At 39.0% G+C, this 23,144-nt stretch overlaps 1 protein-coding gene and 1 long non-coding RNA gene across 2 annotated transcripts in view; one reads left to right on the top strand and one right to left on the bottom strand.

Moving 5' to 3' along the window:
* The window catches only part of CNTNAP2 (contactin associated protein 2), a 1,698,090-nt gene that overhangs the window by 118,633 nt on the left and 1,556,313 nt on the right, over window positions 1-23,144 (bottom strand). The window contains exons 16-18 of the mRNA XM_050937667.1: window positions 21,058-21,228; window positions 4,531-4,749; window positions 1,756-1,992 (exon numbers count right to left, since the gene is read on the bottom strand). Coding sequence (XP_050793624.1) covers window positions 1,756-1,992; window positions 4,531-4,749; window positions 21,058-21,228 — 627 coding nt within the window. The remainder of the gene's footprint in view (window positions 1-1,755; window positions 1,993-4,530; window positions 4,750-21,057; window positions 21,229-23,144) is intronic.
* The window catches only part of LOC127043773 (uncharacterized), a 489,959-nt gene that overhangs the window by 398,357 nt on the left and 68,458 nt on the right, over window positions 1-23,144 (top strand). The gene's annotated exons all lie outside the window — the stretch shown is intronic.

Raw genomic sequence — 23,144 nt, 5'->3', positions numbered from 1 at the left:
GGGCCAAGTGTTGGCTGAAAGGGGGTTGAAGCTGTCATCAAAGAAATGGTCTCCTGCTGTTTGATTCCTGCTTTGTTTAGGGAAACAGTACTCTATACATCGAAAGAAACACTTGACTCTATCATCAGTTTCTCCTCTTACTGGAAACAACACACAAGATCCTGCATTTTGGTTACCTTCTAGATTAAAAAAAATTGGTAACAATATGATAGAATCATAGAACAATAGGGCTAGAAGGGGACTGCAAGGACCATCTAGTCTAACCCCTGCCACAATGCAGGATTTGTTGTATCTGATAGAATAAAGTGAGGATAGATGTGGGCTAAAGCATGGGGGAGGAGGGAATTCAACCCATAACCAGGGAGTGCATAAAGAGATCCTTGGGCTGGCCTTTTCTGCTATAATCTCATATCTGGAAGAGAAGGAGAATAGAAAGAGCAAAGTCTAATGCCTGAGGCCTGACTTAAAAAAGAAGAAAAGAGTAGTTGTGAAGGAGTTGGGAAACTGAAAGCCAAAGGATAGTAGTTATCCCCTAAAGATGTGATGAACTGCCCAAGGGCAGTTTGATGACTGGTGAATAGACTTGCCTGCAGGATTGCTGCTAAGGTGGGCAATTGAAAGGCAGAACCCTGCGATAGACAATTTATGAGACCAAAGGTTCCTTAGAATCACAAAAACCATTGAGAAGAGTAATGAATAAATGATCTCAGCTGAAATCACAGACTTAGCACCACATGAGGCAGCTTCTAGAAAGAATTAGGAAAGGCAACAGATTGGATGATTTTAGATATTTATAAGACACACATAGTGAAAGAGGGCTGTTCAGAGAGATTAGCACCTCAGGCAAATGTGATCAAATTTTCAGCAGTGGGTTGCAAAATAATATGGGAATATTCACGAAACGTTATGTAAACAAATGGATGCCTGTCAAATTTTAAAAATGCATTGAACTACATTTCCCAATACTATTTAGTTTTGTCATTATAATTTCCAATCAAAATACACAAACAAATATAAAAAAAACAACCTAGGAGTGTCATCCCCAATTTTCTTGCAAACTTTTGGACTTTTGGTTTTTTTGGTTTTTTTTAAATGGTTGGTAGGTATGTCAACATAATGGAAATTCCTCTGATAAAAGTGATTCATTACAAACCTTGGTTTTCAGGGTTTAATTAGTATCTTAGCCATTTCAAATGGTTGAAATGGATATATCGTCTGTGCTTTACTAGTCATTGTGCCCAATAAAAATGCCCTACTACTTTACTGTAACTATGAACCTCCCCTTAACCCAGGACACTCAATCTCTAACCCAGAGGAACTTCAACCAAACTCCTGGGTCTGAACAACCAAAAATTTGAGGAAGGTTGTATTCAAACACTGGCCCCTTGATCTGTAACAGTTACAACTAATACCCTGTACCTAAATCACTCTGAGCATTAGAAAAGTTCAGCTTTTGTTTTAATTAATAAACATTATCTGTGTTAACAGGAATTTATTACTCAGCAGCTCAGGATAACACCTGACCCTGCTGGGAAGAGTACAGACAATACTGAAGTTCTTTTCTTCCATGTTATTGAATTTGAATAGGAAATGCCCATTGCCACTAATGGGAGATGTGCAATAACCATATATAAGTGGTAGAACAGATCCCTGTGAATGTGATAAGTTTGTAAGGAATATTAAGGGATGCACATGACATTTGAACAATTTATTTATAATTCTGTTTTGCTTAGTTGGTTTGACTACTACATTTACCTTTTATGCAAAATGGTCCATCATATGCAGTTTTGGAACAGTCACAGGAGTAGCCATTGTATTTCTCGATACATTTACCTCCGTTCTCACAGTACATTCCATAGCTGGTGCAGTGGCCAGAGCAGCCAGGTTTCACCCCCAGTGTGACCTTTGCTCTCTCTTCCAAGTCCAGAGTCACCCCATTCATTCTTAAAGAGCGAATGCAACCCAGAAATCCTCTCTGGCCTCCTGCGGCACCTGAGAGATAATGCAAAAATAATGAATCTTACTTAGTTGTTTAGCTATAGATTTAAATGCCCAAAGAAGAGCAATCAAATCTGAAAATGTGGGCATAATTGCCTTTCCCAAGCACCCATGGCAAGTTGCTAACAGAGAGCCAGTGTTAGAACTCAGTAGTTTAGGCCTAAGTTCAACTTTAAGTTCCTTCAATATGCTACTGGGCAATTCAGATTTTTGGCACTAGTAGAGTTGACCATGGTTATGATTCAGAGAGAAAATCTAGTGCAATCACAGACATTCAAGTTTGGTAATACAATCAAACAACGAACACTTATAAAGATTTGTAATGTACCAGGTAGGACAGACATTTTTGAATCTCAATGTCTATTGCCTAATTATTGTCTGAATACCCCCTTATTCTGACCTTCCCCATAACTGCCCGCAACTGTGAAAATTTAAATAGATAAAGATCTGAAAAAATGATTAAAATAAACATGATCAGTTGAAATTATAAGAAAATAAAAATTGAATTCTGCTAGTCCTATTCATAGTTCAGTTTACTCAGCAACAGACTTTTTATTTCAGGTCATCTTTAGCAATGCCAAAAATGTTAAAGAAGAGACTGAACTTGTGAATAATGACTGTACAACAGGGACACATGTGGCTGTTTCCATTCCACTGACAGTATCATATTTACTAAGGTACTGAAGGTTCTGTACATCATTTTAATTTACTTCTGTTGCTGAGCCTTCACTAAGATGTAAGGAAACGAGGTAAAGAATTTTTTTTTTGTATTGTTGCCAAACATATAGAGAGATAGGAAAGTGCTTCTTTGCTCATCATTTCACGCAAACCTGGTCCTATCTAACAGCACTCTCCATGTCTGCACTGTGGATCCCCAAAAGCTAAAGAAGCATGAGTGTTGCTGGAATAGCAGCCTTTCGGTATCGAAAATGCATTGAAGGCTAGCAACATTTGAAAGTGGGTAGGCAAGCAGCAAAATGTGTCTTTGTTATACGGTACAATATAACTGGCTATTAAAATTCACAAGCAAAAGGTGGGGTGATGGGGTGTCAGACTGGAGGATGAATACAGTAAATGGGGGAGGGGAGATGTCATAAACAGATAGTTAAGGGTTAATAGAACAGGAGTACTTCATGTCTCTTTTGACTGTAAAGGGTTAACAAGTTCAGTGAGCCTGGCTGTCACCTGACCAGAGGACCAATCAGGGGACAGGATACTTTCAAATCTTGAGGGAGGGAAGTTTTTGTGTGTGCTGTTAGTTTTTGGTTGTTGTTCACTCTGGGGGTTCAGAGGGACCAGATGTGCAACCAGATTTCTCTCCAATCTCTTTGATACAGTCTCTTATATGTCCAGAATAGTGAGTACTAGGTAGATAAGGCGAGTTAGGCTTATGTTTGTTTTCTTTATTTGCAAATGTGTATTTGCTGGAAGGAGTGCAAATGTGTATTTGGCTGGAAGGAGTTCAAATTTGTATTTTGCTGAAAGGATTTTAATTTGTACTTGTATACTTAGGCTGGGAGGGTATTCCCAGTGTCTATAGCTGAAAGACCCTGTAACATATTCCATCTTAAATTTACAAAAATAATTTTTACTGTTTTTCCCTCTTTAATTAAAAGCTTTTCTTGTTTAAGAACCTGATTGTTTTTTTATTCTGGTGAGACCCCAGGGGACTGAGTCTGGATCCACCAGAGAATTGGTGGGGAAAAAGGAGGGAAGGGGGAGGAAAGGTTATTTTCTCTCTGTGTTAGGATTACTTTCTCTCTCAGGGAGAGTCTGGGAGGGGGAGAGAGAAGGAGGGGGGAAGGTGGATTTTCCTCTCTGTTTCAAGATTCAAGGAGTTTGAATCACAGTGATCTTCCAGGGTAACCCAGGGAGGGGAAGCCTGGGAGAGGCAACAGTGAGGGAAAAGGTTTACTTTCCTTGTGTTAAGATCCAGAGGGTCTGGGTCTTGGGGGTCCCCGGGCTAGGTTTTGGGGGGACCAGAGTGTACCAGGCACTGGAATTCCTGGTTGGTGGCAGCGCTACAAGTACTAAGCTGGTAATTGAGCTTAGAGGAATTCATGCTGGTATCCCATCTTTTGGACGCTAAGGTTCAGAGTGGGGAATTATACTATGACAGGAAATCAAATCTACGTAAGGTGGATATGCTATTCATATCAGAGAGACGCCAGCTAAACAGTACTACCACAAATTTCCTTCCATGCATGGCGTTCCCAGGCCTCTTTCAGTTCCTGGCTGAATAGCTGGGTGGGAGATCCTTTGGAAAAAAATATCTGGACAAAGCCTGCTTGTCTGCCTGAGGCTTGAGCTACAAATAAGAAAGGAGAAATGATAATAGGGTATCAGAGCAGTACTTGTTTCTCTGAATTGGGTCACCTTCCTTCTATAACCTATATTGCTTTTCATTTTGTATCCTACTATCACTAAGTGCTTCTGGAAAGAAGCCTGATATATTACTGTAACTGACACCAATGTGATGTCGCTGGAATGGAGAACTGACCGTTGGGGCCTGTTATTTCTTCTGCTACTTACCAACATATAACTGGCTATACAGTTCCAACCGTGTGTGGCCTTCCGTTGGTGCTTTCCGGATCTCCTGCGGCAGCTGGTCCACTCGCAGATTAGCCTGCTTGACATTCCTCTCAGCGATGACTCGATGCCATTGGTCATCATTGAGTGGGTTGGGGGATCTGACAATGATCTCCACTGGACCGTTTCCAACATCAAATGAAAAGGACACTTCAATAGCAGCTGAAATACCAGAGGGGAGAACATCCATCAGAGGTTCAAAGTATGATTGTTTATACTTGTTACACAGGACGGCACCTTGGGACCCATCCTGTAAAATCCTAACTGCATTTAAGACTCCTGACTTCAGTAGAAGCTGATGGTGCTTGGCACTTCTCAGGAGGCCATTACAGAAAATTCCTATGGAATTTAACAGAAATTAAATAAATCTAGTTCTACAGAAAATTAACAGGGTTCCACCAAAATTACTGTATAAATATTAGAACTGGTTGAAAAATAGTTCTTTTTTCGATAGAAAATTTGTACATAAAGGAAAAAATAGTGTTTGTGTTGACATTTTCAGCAGGAAATTCAAACTTTTCATCAAAAAAAATAGCTGTTTCTGGGTTTCAGTTTTCCAAGTAAAAAAGACAGTTTCCACAAAAAATTGTTTAGCTGAAAGCCTAATTTTCCATGGAAAAAAGTTTTGATGGCAAATTTTCAACTAGACCTAATATATATTTATAGATAGTAATAATGAATGATGGCCAGAATTTTTTAAAATGACCCTACAAAATTCTTAGGCAGATTAAATTATATTGGCTGGTCAAAAAATGTACAGAGACTTTATACATTTATATTATACTTTGCAGGACTTTTCCATCTGGTGTTGCTCTGCAAAGCACACGACTGACATTTATTACTAAGGAGGGCAAAGTGATTAATGAGGAATAGATCACTTTTGATGAGAAACATGATCTCAAATTACCTGCTATGATTCATCCAGGCACCCTTTTGGCTGTGAAATTATTATATAATGGCAGAAAACCAGTTCAAAGAATTATTAGAAAATGGATTGCTACTGATAGTATTCACAAAGGAGGATTTAACCTAGATGTAAAGACAGCTGGGTTTTCGGTCTATTTCATTTTTTTTAGGTATAAAAGAATCCATGGAAAGCAACTTCTGGCAGCTGTGTCATCTTTTTAAAGAGAATTCCGATGCAACATAGGGCTGTAAAGGGATCTTATACAGTTGTGCCTCTCATGTTGTGCATAATTCACTTCCAGCCTGTCTTGCAAAACTTTACTCAGCCATACAGGGAAATTGCTTTTGATGGGCTAGTAAAATATCATTATTACCTATCAGCCTACTAAAAGGAGAACAAATACTTCTTGTGCCCAGGCTAATATATTTTCACGGCGCTTTTTTCAAGGCTAAAGCAAACTGTAGCCATTTTTGTGTTTGTGCCACATCCCAAAAACGATATCGTATGAATAAGCATTTTTCATAATCATGAATGCTTTTTTAAACAAAATTTGCTGCCAAAATCTTATTTATTTTTTGTTTCCCCCTTTCTTTTATGGAAAGAGAGAAGTTTAGAAGGAGAATTATACAGGTGTTTAGGTGGTGAAACATCCACCATTCTCAGCTACCTGCAAGACTATTTCACTTTTGAAATGACCACCTCTCATGGTCCCTCAGCTCAACCAGTTTGCCTTTGTTTGCTCAGGACTTGGCTACAGAATTTAGTAAAAATGTTTTACTCTGATGTGGTGAAGCCTTCAAGCTTCTGGGGGTTTGGGATATAAGGGTAGGGCAAATTAGAAACTAGAACCAAATCTGTACAGTTATTAGCATACAGGAAGCATTGCAGCCTGCCTTGAAGAGTGAGTGGCTTTGTCTCCACTGTGGCTGCTCTGAAAAAAACATTTCATATCTCTGCACACTATCTGTCTCCAACTCCTTAATTGCTTCCCGAAAGCGGGCTGTCTGCAAGGCTATAAGAGTGAGAACTGCTAAGCAGAGTATACATTTCAATCTCAGCCACCTGATGGCATTTTTAACATTGCCAGTGGGTGCCTTTGTGAAACCCCATCTAGTATTCAGTCACTGAGTCTACTTTAAACATCTCTAAGAGAGACTCATTTGCTCTCAGTCTTCTGGGTGAAGGTAGCTGCCATTTAAAAAAAAAGATAATTGCAAATAGATGGGGAGAAAGAGCGAGAGAGGCGGGGGTAGGAAGAGATGAAGACATTTCAACCAGAATGACCAGACTTGCAAAGCTCACCTTTAATAATGGCTGGAGATAAGGTCTTCATAGCAGCCTGAAAGGTTTATTCTGTGATAATGGTATTTAAACACAAGGAAATTCATACTAATTGGAAGAAAATATTAACTGTGACTTTAAAGCATAAATATGCAGGAATAAAATTCTTACTAGTTAGTCTTAAATTTTTAATATTTCACCTTGTAACTTGAGAGGAAAAAGAATAAAAATCTCAAAACAATGTATTTCTCATCAAAGATTTTTGTTTTGTTTTTGTTTTTTTGTTTTGTTTTGTTTTGTTTTGTTTTGTGAAAGGGGAAGAAGCACCAGAAAAATATAGCATCCATGGATTACACTGACATATCCCGAAAACAAATTTAACACAGGCATCATATAAAATATTGGAGAGTAAATTTGTATGCCAGTTTGCTGGCCTAAGAAAATGTGAAATATATCAATATGTACTTCTTAAAGAGCAGATAAAATTGCTCACAGGCTGCATGTTAGTAACTCCTACAAGCAACTTCCACTATTGGTTCTCACAAGTAAGCAACTTTATTTATCTGTTTTAATAAATTTCTGACTCCATATCCTAGTGTATACAACAGTCAGAGGAATCTTTAACTAAAAAACTATTAGTATTGGGACTTTAACAGTGATGGGTGAACATGTTTATCCAGAGGTTCCGTAGACCTAGACATCTAAAAGACTAGCAATTAACTGATTTTTTTAAGCAAGTCTCCCTCCCACCATTTTTCTAGTTTGTCCCTGCTGAAAAACTACCTGTTAGAGTTGACTCTCCCTCTTCAAAAACCCAAAATGGTTTGGGGCCAAATTCATTGGGGAGACCGTTATAAGAACACCCATACTGGGTTAGACCAATGGTCCATCCACCTCAGTATCTGGTCTTCTGTGGCCAGTGCCAGATGTTTCGTAAGGACAGAACAGAACAGGGCAATTTCTAGTGATCCATCCCCTGTCATTTATCCCCAGCTTACGGCAGTTGGAAGATTAGGGACACTCTAATCAGGGGGTTGCATCCATGATGATCTTGGCTAATTGCCACTGATGGACCTATCGTCCATGAACTTATATAATTCTTTTTTGAACCCAGGTATACTTTTGGCCTTCATAACATCTCATGGCAATGAGTTCCACAGGCTGACTGTACATTGTGTGCAGAAATACTTCCTTCTGTTTGTTTTACACCTGCTGTCCTTTAATTTCATCAGGTGACCACTAGTTCTTGTGTTATGTGAAGGAGTAAACAACACTTCCCTAATCATTTTTCTCCACACCAGTCATGATTTTATAGACCTCTGTCATATTACTTCCCCTCCACCCTCAAAATCCATGGCTTGTGTTATAAAGCAGGTTAGATCAGATAATCTAATGGCCCTATCTGGCCTTAAAATCTATGAATCAATGAGTCTCTCTCTTCATCAAAACACTTTATGGTTCACCTCTCATTTCACCATTCTTCTAGCTTGTCCTTGCTGAAAAATTCCATGCTAGAATTCTCTGCTTGATGATATTTGCTATGATGAGACTGCCACTAGAGAAAGTGTGCAGAGGCGGTCAAAAAAGCAAACAAGATGTTAGGAATCATTAAAAAGGGGATAGAGAATAAGACTGAGAATATATTATTGCCCTTATATAAATCCATGGTACGCCCACATCTTGAATACTGTGTACAGATGTGGTCTCCTCACCTCAAAGAAGATATTCTAGCACTGGAAAAGGTTCAGAAAAGGGCAACTAAAATGTTTAGGGGTTTGGGGAGGGTCCCATACGAGGAAAGATTAAAGAGGCTAGGCCTCTTCAGCTTGGAAAAGAGGAGAGTAAGGGGGGATATGATAGAGGTATATAAAATCATGAGTGATGTTGAGAAAGTGGATAAGGAAAAGTTATTTACTTATTCCCATAATACAAGAACTAGGGGTCACCAACTGAAATTAATAGACAGCAGGTTTAAAACAAATAAAAAGAAGTTCTTCTTCACACAGCACACAGTCAACTTGTGGAACTCCTTACCTGAGGAGGTTGTGAAGGCTGGGACTATAACAATGTTTAAAAGAGAACTGGATAAATTCATGGTGGCTAAGTCCATAAATGGCTATTAGCCAGGAAGGGTAAAGAATGGTGTCCCTAGCCTCTGTTCATCAGAGGATGGAGATGGATGGCAGGAGAGAGATCACTTGATCATTGCCTGTTAGCTTCACTTCCTCTGGGGTGCCTGGCATTGGCCACTGTTGGTAGACAGATACTGGGCTAGATGGACCTTTGGTCTGACCCGGTACAGCCGTTCTTATGTACAGATGACTGGTATTCACAGGACTACCAGCTCAGAGAAAGTGGTTTTCAAACGTATGTCATATGGGGTGGGGGGGGCGGGGGGAAAGAGACTGCAATCCTTTGGTCACACAGATTTCCTGTATGCTCATCTCTCCTGCTTTTCACTGCTCATCCTCACACCTGCTACTTACAGTCATTCTTTTACAGTCTGTTCCTCCTAGCTCCTGCTACAGTCATAGTAAGGCTGTTGGTTAATCGCAGATAACTCACATGACTAACTCAAAAAATTAATTGTGATTAAAAAAATTAATCATGATTAATCACAGTTTTAATCGCACTGTTAAGCAATAGAATACCAATTGAAATGTATTAAATATTTTGGATGTTTTTCTACATTTTCATATATATTGTATTCTGTGTTGTAACTGAAATCAAAGCATATATTATTTTTTATTACAAATATTTGCACCGTAAAAATGATTTTAAAAAAAATGGTATTTTTCAATTCACCTCATACAAGTACTGTTGTGCAATCTCTTTGTCATGAAAGTGCAACTTACACCTTTTTTTGTTACATAACTACACTCAAAATCACAACAATGTAAAACTTCAGAGCCTACAAGCCCTCTCAGGCCTACTTCTTCTTCAGCCAATCACTAAAACAAACAACTGTGTTTACATTTACAGGAGATAATGCTGCTGGCTTCTTATTTACAATGTCACTAGAAAGTGAGAACAGGCATTTGCATGGAACTTTTGTTGCCGGCATTGCAAGGTATTTACATGTCAGATATGCACAAAGACAGATCAAAATGAGTATAAAATGCTACTATTCTGAGTTAGTAGCATCTAACACACACTTTGCATGGTGTAAACAATTATGTAAGGTAAATGGCAGTGGAATATCAGAGCCAGTGCCTTCCTAAGCATTCAGAGCTGGCTGACATTTTAGAAAATTTACATCCAGCCTGGACCCATTCTGATGATAAAATATTCACCTCTGCAATCAGAAATTAAATGAATTCTGCTCAGTTTAGCCTTTCTAAGTGATGTCACTATAAATTTATTTTTATAAATACCAATGAGTCCATTGACAATATACTATTGATTCCTTGTCGCACTGAAATTCTTGTTGCCTGGAGAAAGACAGAAAAAATTCTCTTCCTGAACTAGTAGGTGGTATAAGAAAGGTTTCTGAATTGAAAAACTGTCTTTAGTCTTTCTTTGAAAGGTAAAAATGTAACTATAGATACAATTTTAATATAGTTTTAGCCTCAGAGTTTGGAAAAGGTGATACAATATTATTTACAAGACGAACACACAATTAAATTGTTTGTTTAAGAGATTTACCCCTTAATACCCCATCTATGGTAGAAAAGGTTTATTTAAATCCCTTAGGAAATTCTTCAACCAAATGCCTAAGGCTTGTGAGCTATTCTTTTTATTCATTTATTCTGATAGCATCATCAGCGTGCATTTTTAACCTTTTTTAGTTATGAATTTTGAAAGGTTTTACAATACAATAAAAACCAATCACAGAGAAAAACAAGAACAAAAAACACTGAATGTTTTATATCAAAAAGCTGTGCAAAAATCATAAGGGATCTTCTTACAAAGCTGCAGTCTCTCTCTAATATTTTTTGATGATTATGCTGTCCTCTGTTTGAGTTAAACCCTCAGGGCACCTTATTTAATTAGTGGTGTGTGTAGTACCAACATCTGATTAATGTAAAATTGCAATTAGATTACATGTGAGAATGGACAGGGTATTTGATCTGTTAAGATACGTTGCCCCACTACAACGAGGTGCTGCTCTGTATTTTATGAGGACATGTGTAGGTTGTCACATTAATTGCTTGAAATACAAGTCTGGATACTATTAAAATAATTTCAGTTTAATCTTTAAAAGATGCAATTAACATATTGTCCCTCTTCTGTGTCATTTTAGCTGGTTATCTTAATGGCCTTTGTCTCTACCTTGAGTCCCTGAAGTATGTTCTCCTAGTCTTTGGCTCTGTTCTTAGATGTATGACAAATTAAGGTGTGCATCTGAAGCCATGTACAGCATTTGAGCATAGTGCTGGGAGGCTCTGGGCAAAAGTGGTGGTGGTGGCCTGAAGCAGATGGCAGCAAAAGTTTGGGGAAGAGTCTAAGAAAAGGCAGGGCCATGAATTTAGTATAAAGGTGGAAAGGGCTGGGGACAAATGTCTTTTAGTGAAAATGGGTCACTTACTGTTCCGAGATTCAAAGGTTGGGACTTCATTTCTATATGAAAGTCCTAGGGAAGTTAGGTCAACTACCACTGAAGTCAGTGGGAGCTTTTTGAATGATTTCAATGAGAGATGGATCTGTGAGGGTCTGGGCTGCAGTGCTGGCCATTTACTGAGAACACCGGGATCCAGATCTCTATCTCACCTGATTCAGCCAGTCTGCCGAATGCTTGGTTCAGTGTTTGGATGAGACTGAAGCATAGATGAGCCGAAGTTCAATGGTTGAAGTTCAATGCAGATAAAATTGAGGTGATGCTTATAGGTTGGGGGAAGAGACTGGAAGATATGGAGAGAATTATCTCTGTCCCTTTTACTGATGCCATTTGTTACCAGAGTTTGCAATAAGAGGATGGTTTTGGATCCAAGCAGCAGGATTCAGGAATGCCCTTTTCTCCCATTTTCATTTGGTGAGGAAATTATGACCGTTTCTTTCAAATGCAAACCTTTCAGTTATGATTCAGGCTTTTTCCCATCTCAAGAATGGATTATTGCTATGTGCCCTGATAAGGTTACACCTTAAGACAAGCCAGAAACTTAAGCTAGTGCAGAATGCAGTAGCCCATGTAAGCAGTGTATCACAGTGTGAAAACAAGACATCTACGCTAAAGGATGTTTGTACTGTCTGCCTTTTGATTTCTGGCTGGAGTCTAAGGTGTTGGTTTTGATGTAAAAGCCATATATGACCAGGTACATGTAGAGGTGTGAGATCACCTCTCTTCGTGTCTCACGCTATGGCAGATGTGATCAGCACAGGCACTCCAGCTCGAAACCTCCTGAGTTAAGAGAGGGGGCTAAGGGCCCTCAGGTTTGACCTATTCTTCCTTGTTGGTATGACTTAAACAGGGGTTGCTGAGCTACAGTCTTTTTAATTCATGCTTTGTCATGCAGATGTTTGTGGGGAAGGCAGTTTTATTGGGGACTCGGTTTTATGGTGGTAATTGAAGAGCTGGTTTTCATTTTGGTGAACTGTATTTTTAGTCTGTGCATGGATCGCTGTGTTCTGTTACTATCCAACAGTATTGGGCTTAATCTATTCACTCACAGATTGAGGTGGCGGACTCATGTCACTATAGATCAGGGGTAGGCAACCTATGGAACACGTGCCAAAGGTGGCATGCTAGCTGATTTTCAGTGGCACTCACATTGCCCGGGTCCTGGCTCTGCATTTTAATTTAATTTTAAATGAACCTTCTTAAAACATTTTAAAAACCTTATTTACTTTACATACAACAATAGTTTAGTTATATATTACAGACTTATAAAAAGAGACCTTCTAAAAAAAGTTAACATGTATTACTGGCGCACGAAACCTTAAATTAGAGTGAAGAAATGAAGACTCGGCACACCACTTCTGAAAGGTTACTGACTCCTGCTATAGATATTTGAGTCTTCATTAATACTGAGGAGCCAAAAGGACCTGTAGGCTGTGGACAGACTTAACAACCTGGGGGGGAGGAGTCAGTTCCAGCAAAGAAATCATAAGACTAGATTTTCCATCTCTTGTCATCTTTTGACTATCCCTCTCCATGTCCCATTAAGGAATTCTGTGTCTTTAAGAAGAGTGCAGCATATAGTTAAATTATATTATACTATTCGCCCACCGCCGCTGATTAATCTGCAGTGCGAAATTTAATCCACCCAGATGCACTACATTAGCACATAAGAATGACTCTACTGGATCAGACCAAGGGTCCATTTAGCCCAGTAGACTGTCTTCCGATAGTGACCAAGGCCAAGTGTCCCAGAGAGAATGAACAGAACAGGTAATCATCATTCCCTATGGCTCATTCCCAGCTTCTGGCAAACAGAGGCTAGGGACACCATTCATGCCCATCCTGGCTAGTAGTCATTGATGGACCTATCCTCCATGAATTTATCTAGTTCTTTTTTGAACCCTGTTATGGTCTCGGCCCTTCACAACATCCTGTGGCAAGGACTTCCACAGCTTGATTGTGTGTCGTGTGAAGAAACACTTCCTTTTATTTGTTTTAAATCTGCTGCCAATTAATTTCGTTTGGTGACCCCTAGTTCTTGTGTTATGAGAAGCAGTAAACAACACTTCCTTATCTACTTTCTCTATACTAGTCATGATTTTATAGACCTCAATTATATCCCCCCTTAGCCGTCTCTTTTCGAAGCTGAAAAGTCCCAGTCTTATTAATTTCTCCTCATACGGAAGCTGTTCCATACTCCTAATAATTTTTGTTGCTCTTTTCTGAACCTTTTCCAATTCCAATATATCTTTTTTGAGATGGTGTGACCACATCTGCACACAGTATTCAAAGTGTGGGCAAACCATGGATTTATATAGAGGCAACATGATATTTTCTGTCCTACTATCTTAATAGGTTCTTAATTATTCCCAGCATTCTGTTCACTTTTTTGACTGCTGCTGCACACTGAGTGGATGTTTTCAGAGAATTATTCACAATGACTCCAAGATCTCATTCTTGAGTGGTAACAGCTAATTTAGAGCCCATCATTTTATATGTATAATTGGGATTATGCTTTCCAATGTGCATTACTTTGCATTTATCAACGTTAAATTTCATCTGCCATTTTGTTGCCCAGTCACCCAGTTCTGAGAGATCCTTTTGTAGCTCTTCGCAGTCTGCCTGGGTCTTAACTATGTTTAGTAATTTTGTATCATCTGTAAATTTTGCCACCTCACTGTTTACCCCTTTTTCAGATCATTTATGAATATGTTGAATTGGACTGGTCCGAAAACAGACCCTTGGGGGACACCACTATTTACCTCATGCCATTCTGAAAACTGACCATTTATACCTACCCTTTCTTCTCCATCTTTTAATCAGTTACCAATCCATGAGAGCACCTTCCCCCTTATCCCATGACAGCTTACTTTGTGTAAAAGCCTTTGGTGAGGGACCTTGTCAAAGGCTTTCTGAAAATCTAAATATACTTTATCTACTGGAGCCCCTTGGTCCACATGCTTGTTGACCCCCTCAGAGAATTCTAGTAGGTTGGTGAGGCATGATTTCCCTTTAGAAAAACCATGTTGACTCTTCCTTAACAAATTATGTTCCTCTGTATGTCTGACAATACTGTTCTTTATTATAGTTTCAACCAATTTGCCTGGTACTAAAGTCAGACTTACAGGCCTGTAATTGCCAGGATCACCTCCGGAGAGCTTTTTAAAAATTGGTGTCACATTAGCTATCCTCCAGTCGTCTGGTACAGAAGCTGATTTAAATGATAGGTTACAGACTACAGTTAGCAGTTCTGCAATTTCACATTTGAGTTCCTTTAGAACTCTTGGGTGAATATCATCTGGTCCTGGTGACTTACCGCTGTTTAATTTATCAATTTGTTCCAAAACCTCCTCTAATGATACCTCAATCTGGGACAATTCCTCAGATCTGTCACCTAAAAAGAATGGCTCAGGTTTGGGAATCTTCCTCATATCCTCAGCCATGAAGACTGATACAAAGAATTCATTTAGTTTTGCCACAGTGGCCTTATCATCCTTGAGTGTTCCTTTGCCACCTTGATCATCCAGTGGCCCCACTGGTTGTTTAGCAGGCTTCCTGCTTCTGATGTACTTAAAAAAAAATTTGCTATTACTTTTTGAGTCTTTGGCTAACTGTTCCTCAAATTCTTTTTTGGCCTTCCTAATTGTATTTTTACACTTCATTTGTCAGTGTTTATGCTAACTTTCTAGTTTCCTCATTAGGATTTAACTTCCACTTTTTAAGGGATGTCTTTTTGCCTCTGACTGCTTCTTTTACTTTCTTGTTTAGCTACGGTGGCTCTTTTTTGGTTCTCTTAATATGTTTTTTAATTTGGGTTATACATTTAAGTTGAGCCTCTACCATGGTGTCTTTAAAAAGTTTCCACGCAGCTTACAGAGATTTCACTTTTGGCACTGTACCCTTTAATTTCTATTTAACTAACCTCCTAATTTTTGTGTAATTCCCCTTTCTGAAATTAAATGGTACAGTGTTGGACCACTGTGGTGTTTTTTCTGCCACAGGGATGTTATGGTCACTATTACCAAGCAGTCCAGCTATATTCACCTCTTGGACCAGATCCTGCGCTCCGCTTAGGACTAAATCAAGAATTGCCTCTCCTCTGGTGGGTTCCAGGACCAGTGTCTCCAGGAAGCAGTCATTTAAGGTGTCAAGAAACATTATTTCTGCATCCTGTCCTGAGGTGACACGTACTTAGTCAATATGGGGATAACTGAAATCTCCCACTATCATTATTGAGTTATTTATTTTAATAACCTCTCTGATCTCCCTGAGCATTTCACAGTCACTATCACCATCCTGGTCAGGTGGTTGGTAATATATCCCTACCGCTATAGTCTTCTTATTAGAGATTCTATGGTACAGTTTGATTAATTTATGATTTTTACTTCATTTGATTCTAAGCTTTCTTTCACATATAAGCTTTCTTTAAGCACCAATATCCTCTTTCCCCCCATTCCTAGTATATCTGTTAGTGCTTCCAGGCTGCCTGCTTTGTACAGAGCTCAGATTAAAGCCCCCTTTCTTGTTGTTTCTTAGTATATAGTGAACTAATGGAATGGAGTGCTGTGTGGAGTCATTTCCTGAAGTGTGAAGTTACAGCTGCATTATTTTAACAATAGTGCTATCAGCTTTGGCCACTCACTGCCTGCCACTCTGCAAGGGCTAGGAAACTGCACCAAGAAATAACGAATTACCATTAGATGGCACCATTTTTCTTTCCAGATATAGCTTTTTTGATTGGTCGGAGAGCCATTACATTTCCTGTGTCCCACTTCTAGTAATGCACCCTACCGTACGCATTATGGGTTTGATTGTACCCTTAATGCAGAGTCCTAAGTAGGGGTGGCACAGAGTCATGCTCCCTCCCTGAGCTTTCCTGTGTGTATGAGCAGGCTGCAGCATGGCTCTGTCTTCTTCCTGTCTCTTTGGGGAAATTTGCAACTGCCAAGAAAAGAGTTCCAGCACTTCCCAGAACACAGGGACTGCCTGCAATTTTGAGTGGCCACAAATGGAGTGTGTATGATGGCATGGGAGGGACAGGCTCCTCACCCATCTGACTGCGTGTGGGTACATTCTAATCCTCCATGACCTCTCCACTGGCAGACGAGCACTTTAAGCAAAAAGAAATATTCTGAGAAGGCAATAATTACACAGTAGTTCAAATGGAGAAGAAGCAGAATTTTAATACAGTGGCCTTAATCATAATTGGAGAGCATATGTGTGGGGAATCAATATAGGGAGGGTTTCTTTGTTATTATTGTTTCATAAAAGCCCTTTGCTTAAAGAAATAATTTTTGTTAAAAGTCCTATATAGTGGCTCATTCTAGATGGAATTTAATGTTGCTTCAGGAAATGAAAATATTAAATTTAAATGAAAGTATGAAATGTTTGTGTTAGCTTGCTTGGCACAGGCTATACAATACCTCCAAAGGAATTGTTATTTATTATAATTGTTATTTATTAATTATGTATGTTATGCTAGTTGCTTTTGTAGAAAAGAGGCTTTTCAAAGAGGTTTATATATTTTTATAATATATTTTTAACAAAAGTTTAGCTCACATAGCAATTTTTAATCAAAGCACTTTCCAAAGGAAGGTACACAGAGGGATCCCTATTTTATGGGTAGGGAAACAGAAACACAGAGTGGTGAAGTGATTTGTCTAAGGTCATACGGGGTACATCTACACAGTGAGTTTCTGAGCCCGGGATGAGAGGTTTGACTTATGGAGCTCATGCTACCAGGCTAAAAATTATCTAGCCACTGAAACGGCTTTGGTTATGTCACGCTAGCAGCTGCCCGGGGATAAGGGGCGGTCCTTGACTCAAGGGAAACCCAACCAGGAGAATCAGCAATCAGACAGTATTGTCTTGGAAGTGTCAGCCTCTAAGGGGCCCAGCAGGCCACCAAACCCTGGACTGGCTCCTGTTGGGAAACCCCAGCTTCTGAGTTCCCAGACTGGACAAAGGCTCAGGGTTGGCATAAACTTGGCCAGACGTGGAGGGTTGCTTTTCATATGGGCCCCCAGACCACCGGTATCATGAGTGCCCAGGTATGGAGTGTGGTTATCGGCAATTTTGGACTGCAGAAAGTGACTCCCCCCAGCTAATGTAATGGTCCCTGTTCAGATAAACTGGTAAAAGGTGAATGCTCTGGAGAATAAAAATTCATTCTGTTTGTCCTCAAAACATATCCAGGAAGGCAGGATGGAGAGATTTAAGTAAAGATGATTTAAATAATTAATTTTCATCATGTTTTAAATGACCTAATTTAAAAATATTTAAATGAGGTTGAGGCTTTGTAAATTTATCTAAAAATTTGTACTGTTGTTACTTTATAAATAACTATTTTTTAAAATAATCACTGCTAATAGGATGTTATTTGAATTTTACAGAAATTACTAGCAGCAAAAACAAATAAATGAAATTAAATCCCCGATCCAACAAACAGTTAAGCAGATAACTAATTTTACTCCCATGAGTAGTTCCACTGACCTCAATTAAGTTAAATATGTGTGTAAATGTTTGCAGTGTTTGGAGTTAACATTTTATTTTTTATTAAAAAGTTCCTATTTTTATTGAAAGCTTTTTCTTTAGTGATAAAAATCTTTTGTTACTTCAAAACAAAATTGCTTCAATGTAAATAATGAAAAGTTATTCAGACGTTAATTAACAAAGTGACTATGGCCTATTTCTACACATAGGCCCAATGTTAGGTTCAGAATGGTGGGATTTTCTGAAGTACCTAAGTGACTTCGGAGCATGGTGCCATTGTTTTCAGGCTGCAAGTCCTGATGGAAGAGTAGCTTGGCTGGGACTTTTCAACTTTTTTGACTTGTCAAAGTTTAATATATTGGAAGGTGATACTGGCTGCAAAGAGTGTGCAGGGTATTTTCTACTTGCTATTCTTACAGTAAATATGTTAATGAAGCCTTGGCATTGCCATTTTAAGCATAGATGAACATTCCAAGTGTGAAACTTCGTAACAGAAAAATCTCTGTGTAATATCTGAAATTCTGTTAACAACTGGAAAACTAAGCTAAAGAGACAATAGCTACTTTAGCCATTTAAGAGTGTAAAAATGGGAAGAAAGTAAAGAGCTAGCAAATTTGTAAATAAAAATATTGCGTGAAACTACATATTATTTCCTCTTTAATTTTTTTTAAAAAATTATCCACCCTGCAGCATAGACAGCTACAAAGCAAACTTTCCCCATAATGAATCTCAGCTGTGTTTTGTCAGTCATGTAAGAGCTAATTTGGTCTATATGTAGATAAAGTCCTTGGCCCATCAGATGAGACTGACAGCAAAAGCTCCAATTAGTGCCAAATGTAGTTGCAGATGCACTCATTTTATCTACCTAAGAAGGATGAAGGGCTTACTCAACACTGAGACTATTTGAATGCATGATTCTAGGAAAATAATTTATTCTAAACCTGGTGCTTAGATTAAGCCCCTAGTCAAGATTCTCACACTCTATCTTCATCAGGAGACACTTTCAGCTCACATCTGTTCACATGTGATCAAATCCAGACATGCAGGAAACCAAGTTCACTCATCTTCATATCACGACTAGACAACAGAAGCTTGTCTTCTCTTAATTTGCCCTGGGCCCAATTATTCTTTCCTTTATTAAGACAGAAAACAAAATACATGGGTGGGTGCACATCTCCACAGATGCTTGGAGGAATGAAGCAAACACTCTCAGACAGGAACCTTGATGCTAACTCCCAACTGAAACAGGAGGTTTTACGTTCAAATTTCTTGACTTTAACCTAAAAAAAATCTCAAATAGCAGGAAACTACAAACTACAAAAAGAAATACAGGAGAAAATATTCAGTGTGTAAAGGATATCTGGTACATTATTATTTATATTACCATAACTCCTATGGGCCTCAGTCATAGACCAGGACTTGACTGTGCTATTCAGTACTGGAAGTGTTTATTTTTGTAAAAATATCAGCACACAATAAAGCAGCTGGATTTCCAGCAGTCTATACAAATTAGATTGAAATGAAAGTAACCTGTGGTGAGTTAGCTAGTGGTATGGCTAGAAACTGTTTGCCATATGCTGTGTTGGCCCATCACAGACTGAATCAGAGTTAGGAAGAGCTATGCTAATGTTTTGCCAAGTTGTGCATCCTGAAATGTGCTTTTTCTGCTTTATGCCGCAGTGCTGGCATAAAATGGCCCTGAAGTTGGTATATTGAGCCCAGGGAAGATCACCCCAGTGTCTTAGGTTGGTATAATGTTGTGAGGCCAGCTTGTCCCTATGTCTAGCTGATCAATGACTGCCACTGACATCTTGGTAGAGCCACATAGAGCAGCCTCTATCTGACCACTAACCAGGCTAGTTGAAGTAGAGCTAAGTTTCCTTGTTTGAAAGTTAAGTCTTTTCTGCATAACGCATATCTGAGATGCAGTCTTATCTTTAAAGGAATGGTATGTACATCTCCCTCAGACATTTCTTGATCTGTTTGTTACAATCACATTTTATTGAGCTGAAGGAGAATTGGTTAATGATGCTGGAAAGCCTATGTGTCAGAAATTTCCCTTGAGGAGCTCAGATTTTTTTTAGTTACTTTTCATAATTTTTTAGAGGTCCTGGGGATGAAGAGCTCCTTCAGTGTCCTACGCATCATTTGACACGTGGCTAATGCAGCATTTTCGCTGAAGGGGTTGATTTTTCAACACAGTGGCTTTCTGGTAGGAAACCAAAAATACCATGAAAAAACATAAAAAATAAATACGGTGAAGGTTGCACAAGTTTCCCCGTCCAGCTCAAAAAGATAAAGGGATGGAAAAAGCAAGCCCTGTTTGCATAAGCATCTGGCACTCTAAAGTGTAATGGGCAAAACTCATTGATATGGTGGGGTTCCATGTAAAGATGTCTTTGCAGGAAGAAGCTATGAAATTAATAACTGTTAAAAAGATACTATCCTAATAAGTGATGTGCTAGAAGAGTTAGGCTGTAGGAAGGAATGTTATCTAGGCAAAAGCAGACAGACTTGGGAATCAGGATTCTGGTTCTGTCACTGATTTACCCTCTGACCACTGACAAACTACTTAGTACTCAACTGCATTGAGGGAGAGCAAAGGAGACTTAATGCCATCTTTGTTCCCACCTACTAATCTCCTTAGACTCACCAGCCCTACTTTTGAAAATCTGCCCCATGTTTCTTAAGATAAAATGTTAACTTTATCTTGCAGCATGTCAAACTGTCATGGCCTCTTTTTCAGATCAGAGATTTTATCAATGATTAGTCATAACCCATGTGGGCATAAAGATTTAGTTACTCTAGGATTTTTCAGCATTTAAACGTTGCATGTATGCCTTGATATCTTTGGTTATTTGAAATTGTTAATTAAAAGCGTCTTGTGATACTTTTTTCTCGTATAGAGCAACTATGGTATACAACACACACACACACTCTTCAACTAAAATAACTAAATTAGGCATGTAATTTAAAAAGGCTTAAGATTTAGGTAATATAGGTCAGTATTTTTGTTCCTCCTGCTATAACTCCATGATAAACAAGATGATTGTATTTCCAGGATTTTTTCCTGCTAAGGTAATTTATAAATATAGTGAAAAGGTGGACTTGGACTTCATCCTACATCGCAAACAGCTTTTACTGAGCTATGTGTTGAATGACGGAGGTTTCTTAAATCTCATCACTTTTTGGTTTTGATTCTCAGTAAAAGTGGTAGAGAAAATATACTCACATTTCAGCTCAAGTTTGATGAAGTCTGTATTCCCCAGATTCTCAAGAAACACTCCATCAGGGGCTGATGTTTTGAAGTAGAAAGAGATGTCTGCACTGGTTTCCCCTTGGAACGTGGAGAAGTGAAGGTAGGACGATGGAGTAATGAAAGACGCAGCATTCCAGTAATTCCCTGTGGAGATGTGAGCAACAAAATTATGTCTTTCAGTGCTCCTTCCAAGCTATCATTTACTTGTGTAACCAAAGGAAGAACAGAAGTTAAAGTTTCTAATGTCAAAGCATGTTACAGTGATCTCTGTATGCAAAAAGAGAAATCATTCCAATTCTGCCTTGTTACACTTTTTTTTTAATAGTTAGTTTGCTAGATTTCAAAAGTTAGATGACATTTTGAGGACATTGTGAGGATATTTTCAAGCTCCTACCCCATGAGATACTATCAAAATATATACCTCTACCCCGATATAATGCGACCCGATATAACATGACTTCAGATATAATGCGATAAAGCAGCGCTCCGGGAGGGCGGGGCTGGACACTCCAGTGGATCAAAGCAAGTTTGATATAATGCAGTTTCACCTATAACGCAGTAAGATTTTTTGGCTCCCGAAGACAACGTTGTATTGGGGTAGAGGTGTATGTATGTGTTCATGTACATGGCCCCAATCCAACAAAGCAACTAAGTACATGCTTAACGTTAAGAATGTCAGTAATCCAATTTATTTCATGGGACATCAGGGCCATGGTGTATATGCAAATAGCCAGTCATATGCCTGCCTGGCCTTGCTCATGTGCATGCACACATTACTGCATGTATAACTTGGCTGCTTTCAAACTTATGCACATAATTGCATCCATCTAGCTATATTTATCTTTTTCTTTTTGTTTTAAGATTAAAAAATACAGTAACTGAAACTGAGGATTACAGCTGGGATTCATTTATTTGATATGGTTGGATAACATTTTCACTCTATGGGTATTCCCTCCGGTCCTCCCTAACAAACAAAGTGCAGTATGCATTGCTCAGGAGGAGCCCTGTATCATCACTCATGGGACAAAACTCTACTTCTTCCATGGATAGACCACTTGAACTATGCATTCCCTCCACTACCATTCCCTGCTTTCCCAACAAGATGATGCCAAGGCATCTGTGGGGATAGACTCCCTCACGCCTGAGTCGGACCTTGTGGAAGAAGGTGCTCTTTGTTAAGTCATAAGAACATAACATAAGAATGGCCATACTGGCTCAGATGAAAGGTCCATCTAGCTTAGTATCCTGTCTTCCAACAGTGCCCAATGCCAGGTACCCTAGAGGGAATGAATAGAACAGGTAACCATCAAGTGATCCATCCCCTGTTGCCCATTCCCAGCTTCTGGAGAACAGAGACTAGGGACACCATTCCCTGCCCATCCTGGCTAATAGCAATTGATGGACCTATCCTCCATGAACTTATCTAGTTCTTTTTTGAATCCTGTTACAGTCATGGCCTTCACAACATCCTCAGGCAAAGAGTTCCACAGGTTGACTGTACATTGTGTGAAGAAATACTTCCCTTTCTTTGTTTTAAACCTGCTGCCTATTAATTTCATTTGGTGACCCCTAGTAGTTGTGTTATGAGAAGGAATAAATAACACTTCCTTATTTACTTTCTCCACACCAGTCATGATTTTATAGATCTCTATCATATCCCCGCTTAGTAGTCTCTTTTCCAAGCTGAAAAGACCCAGTCTTCTTAATCTCTCCTCATATGGAAGCCATTCCATACCCCTAATAATTTTTGATGCCCTTTTCTGAACCTTCTCCAGTTCCAGTATATCTTTTTTGAGATGGGGCGACCAGATCTGCACACAGTATTCAAGATGTGGGAGTATCATGGATTAATATAGAGGCAATATGATAGCTTCTGTCTTTCTATCTATCCCTTTCTTAATGATGCCCAACCTTCTTCTGGCTTTTTTGACTGCCGCTGCACATTGAGTGGACGTTTTGAGAGAACTATCCACAATGACTCCAAGATTTCTTTCATGAATGGTAACAGCTAATTTAGACTTCATCATTTTATATGTATAGCTGGGGTTATTTTTTCCAAT

This window comes from Gopherus flavomarginatus, chromosome 2 (genome assembly GCF_025201925.1).
Source record: "Gopherus flavomarginatus isolate rGopFla2 chromosome 2, rGopFla2.mat.asm, whole genome shotgun sequence".
Classification (NCBI taxonomy): domain Eukaryota; kingdom Metazoa; phylum Chordata; order Testudines; family Testudinidae; genus Gopherus; species Gopherus flavomarginatus.
The sequence above is the reverse complement of the archived record's forward strand: the minus strand, read 5'-3'. Positions and strand labels throughout refer to the sequence as shown.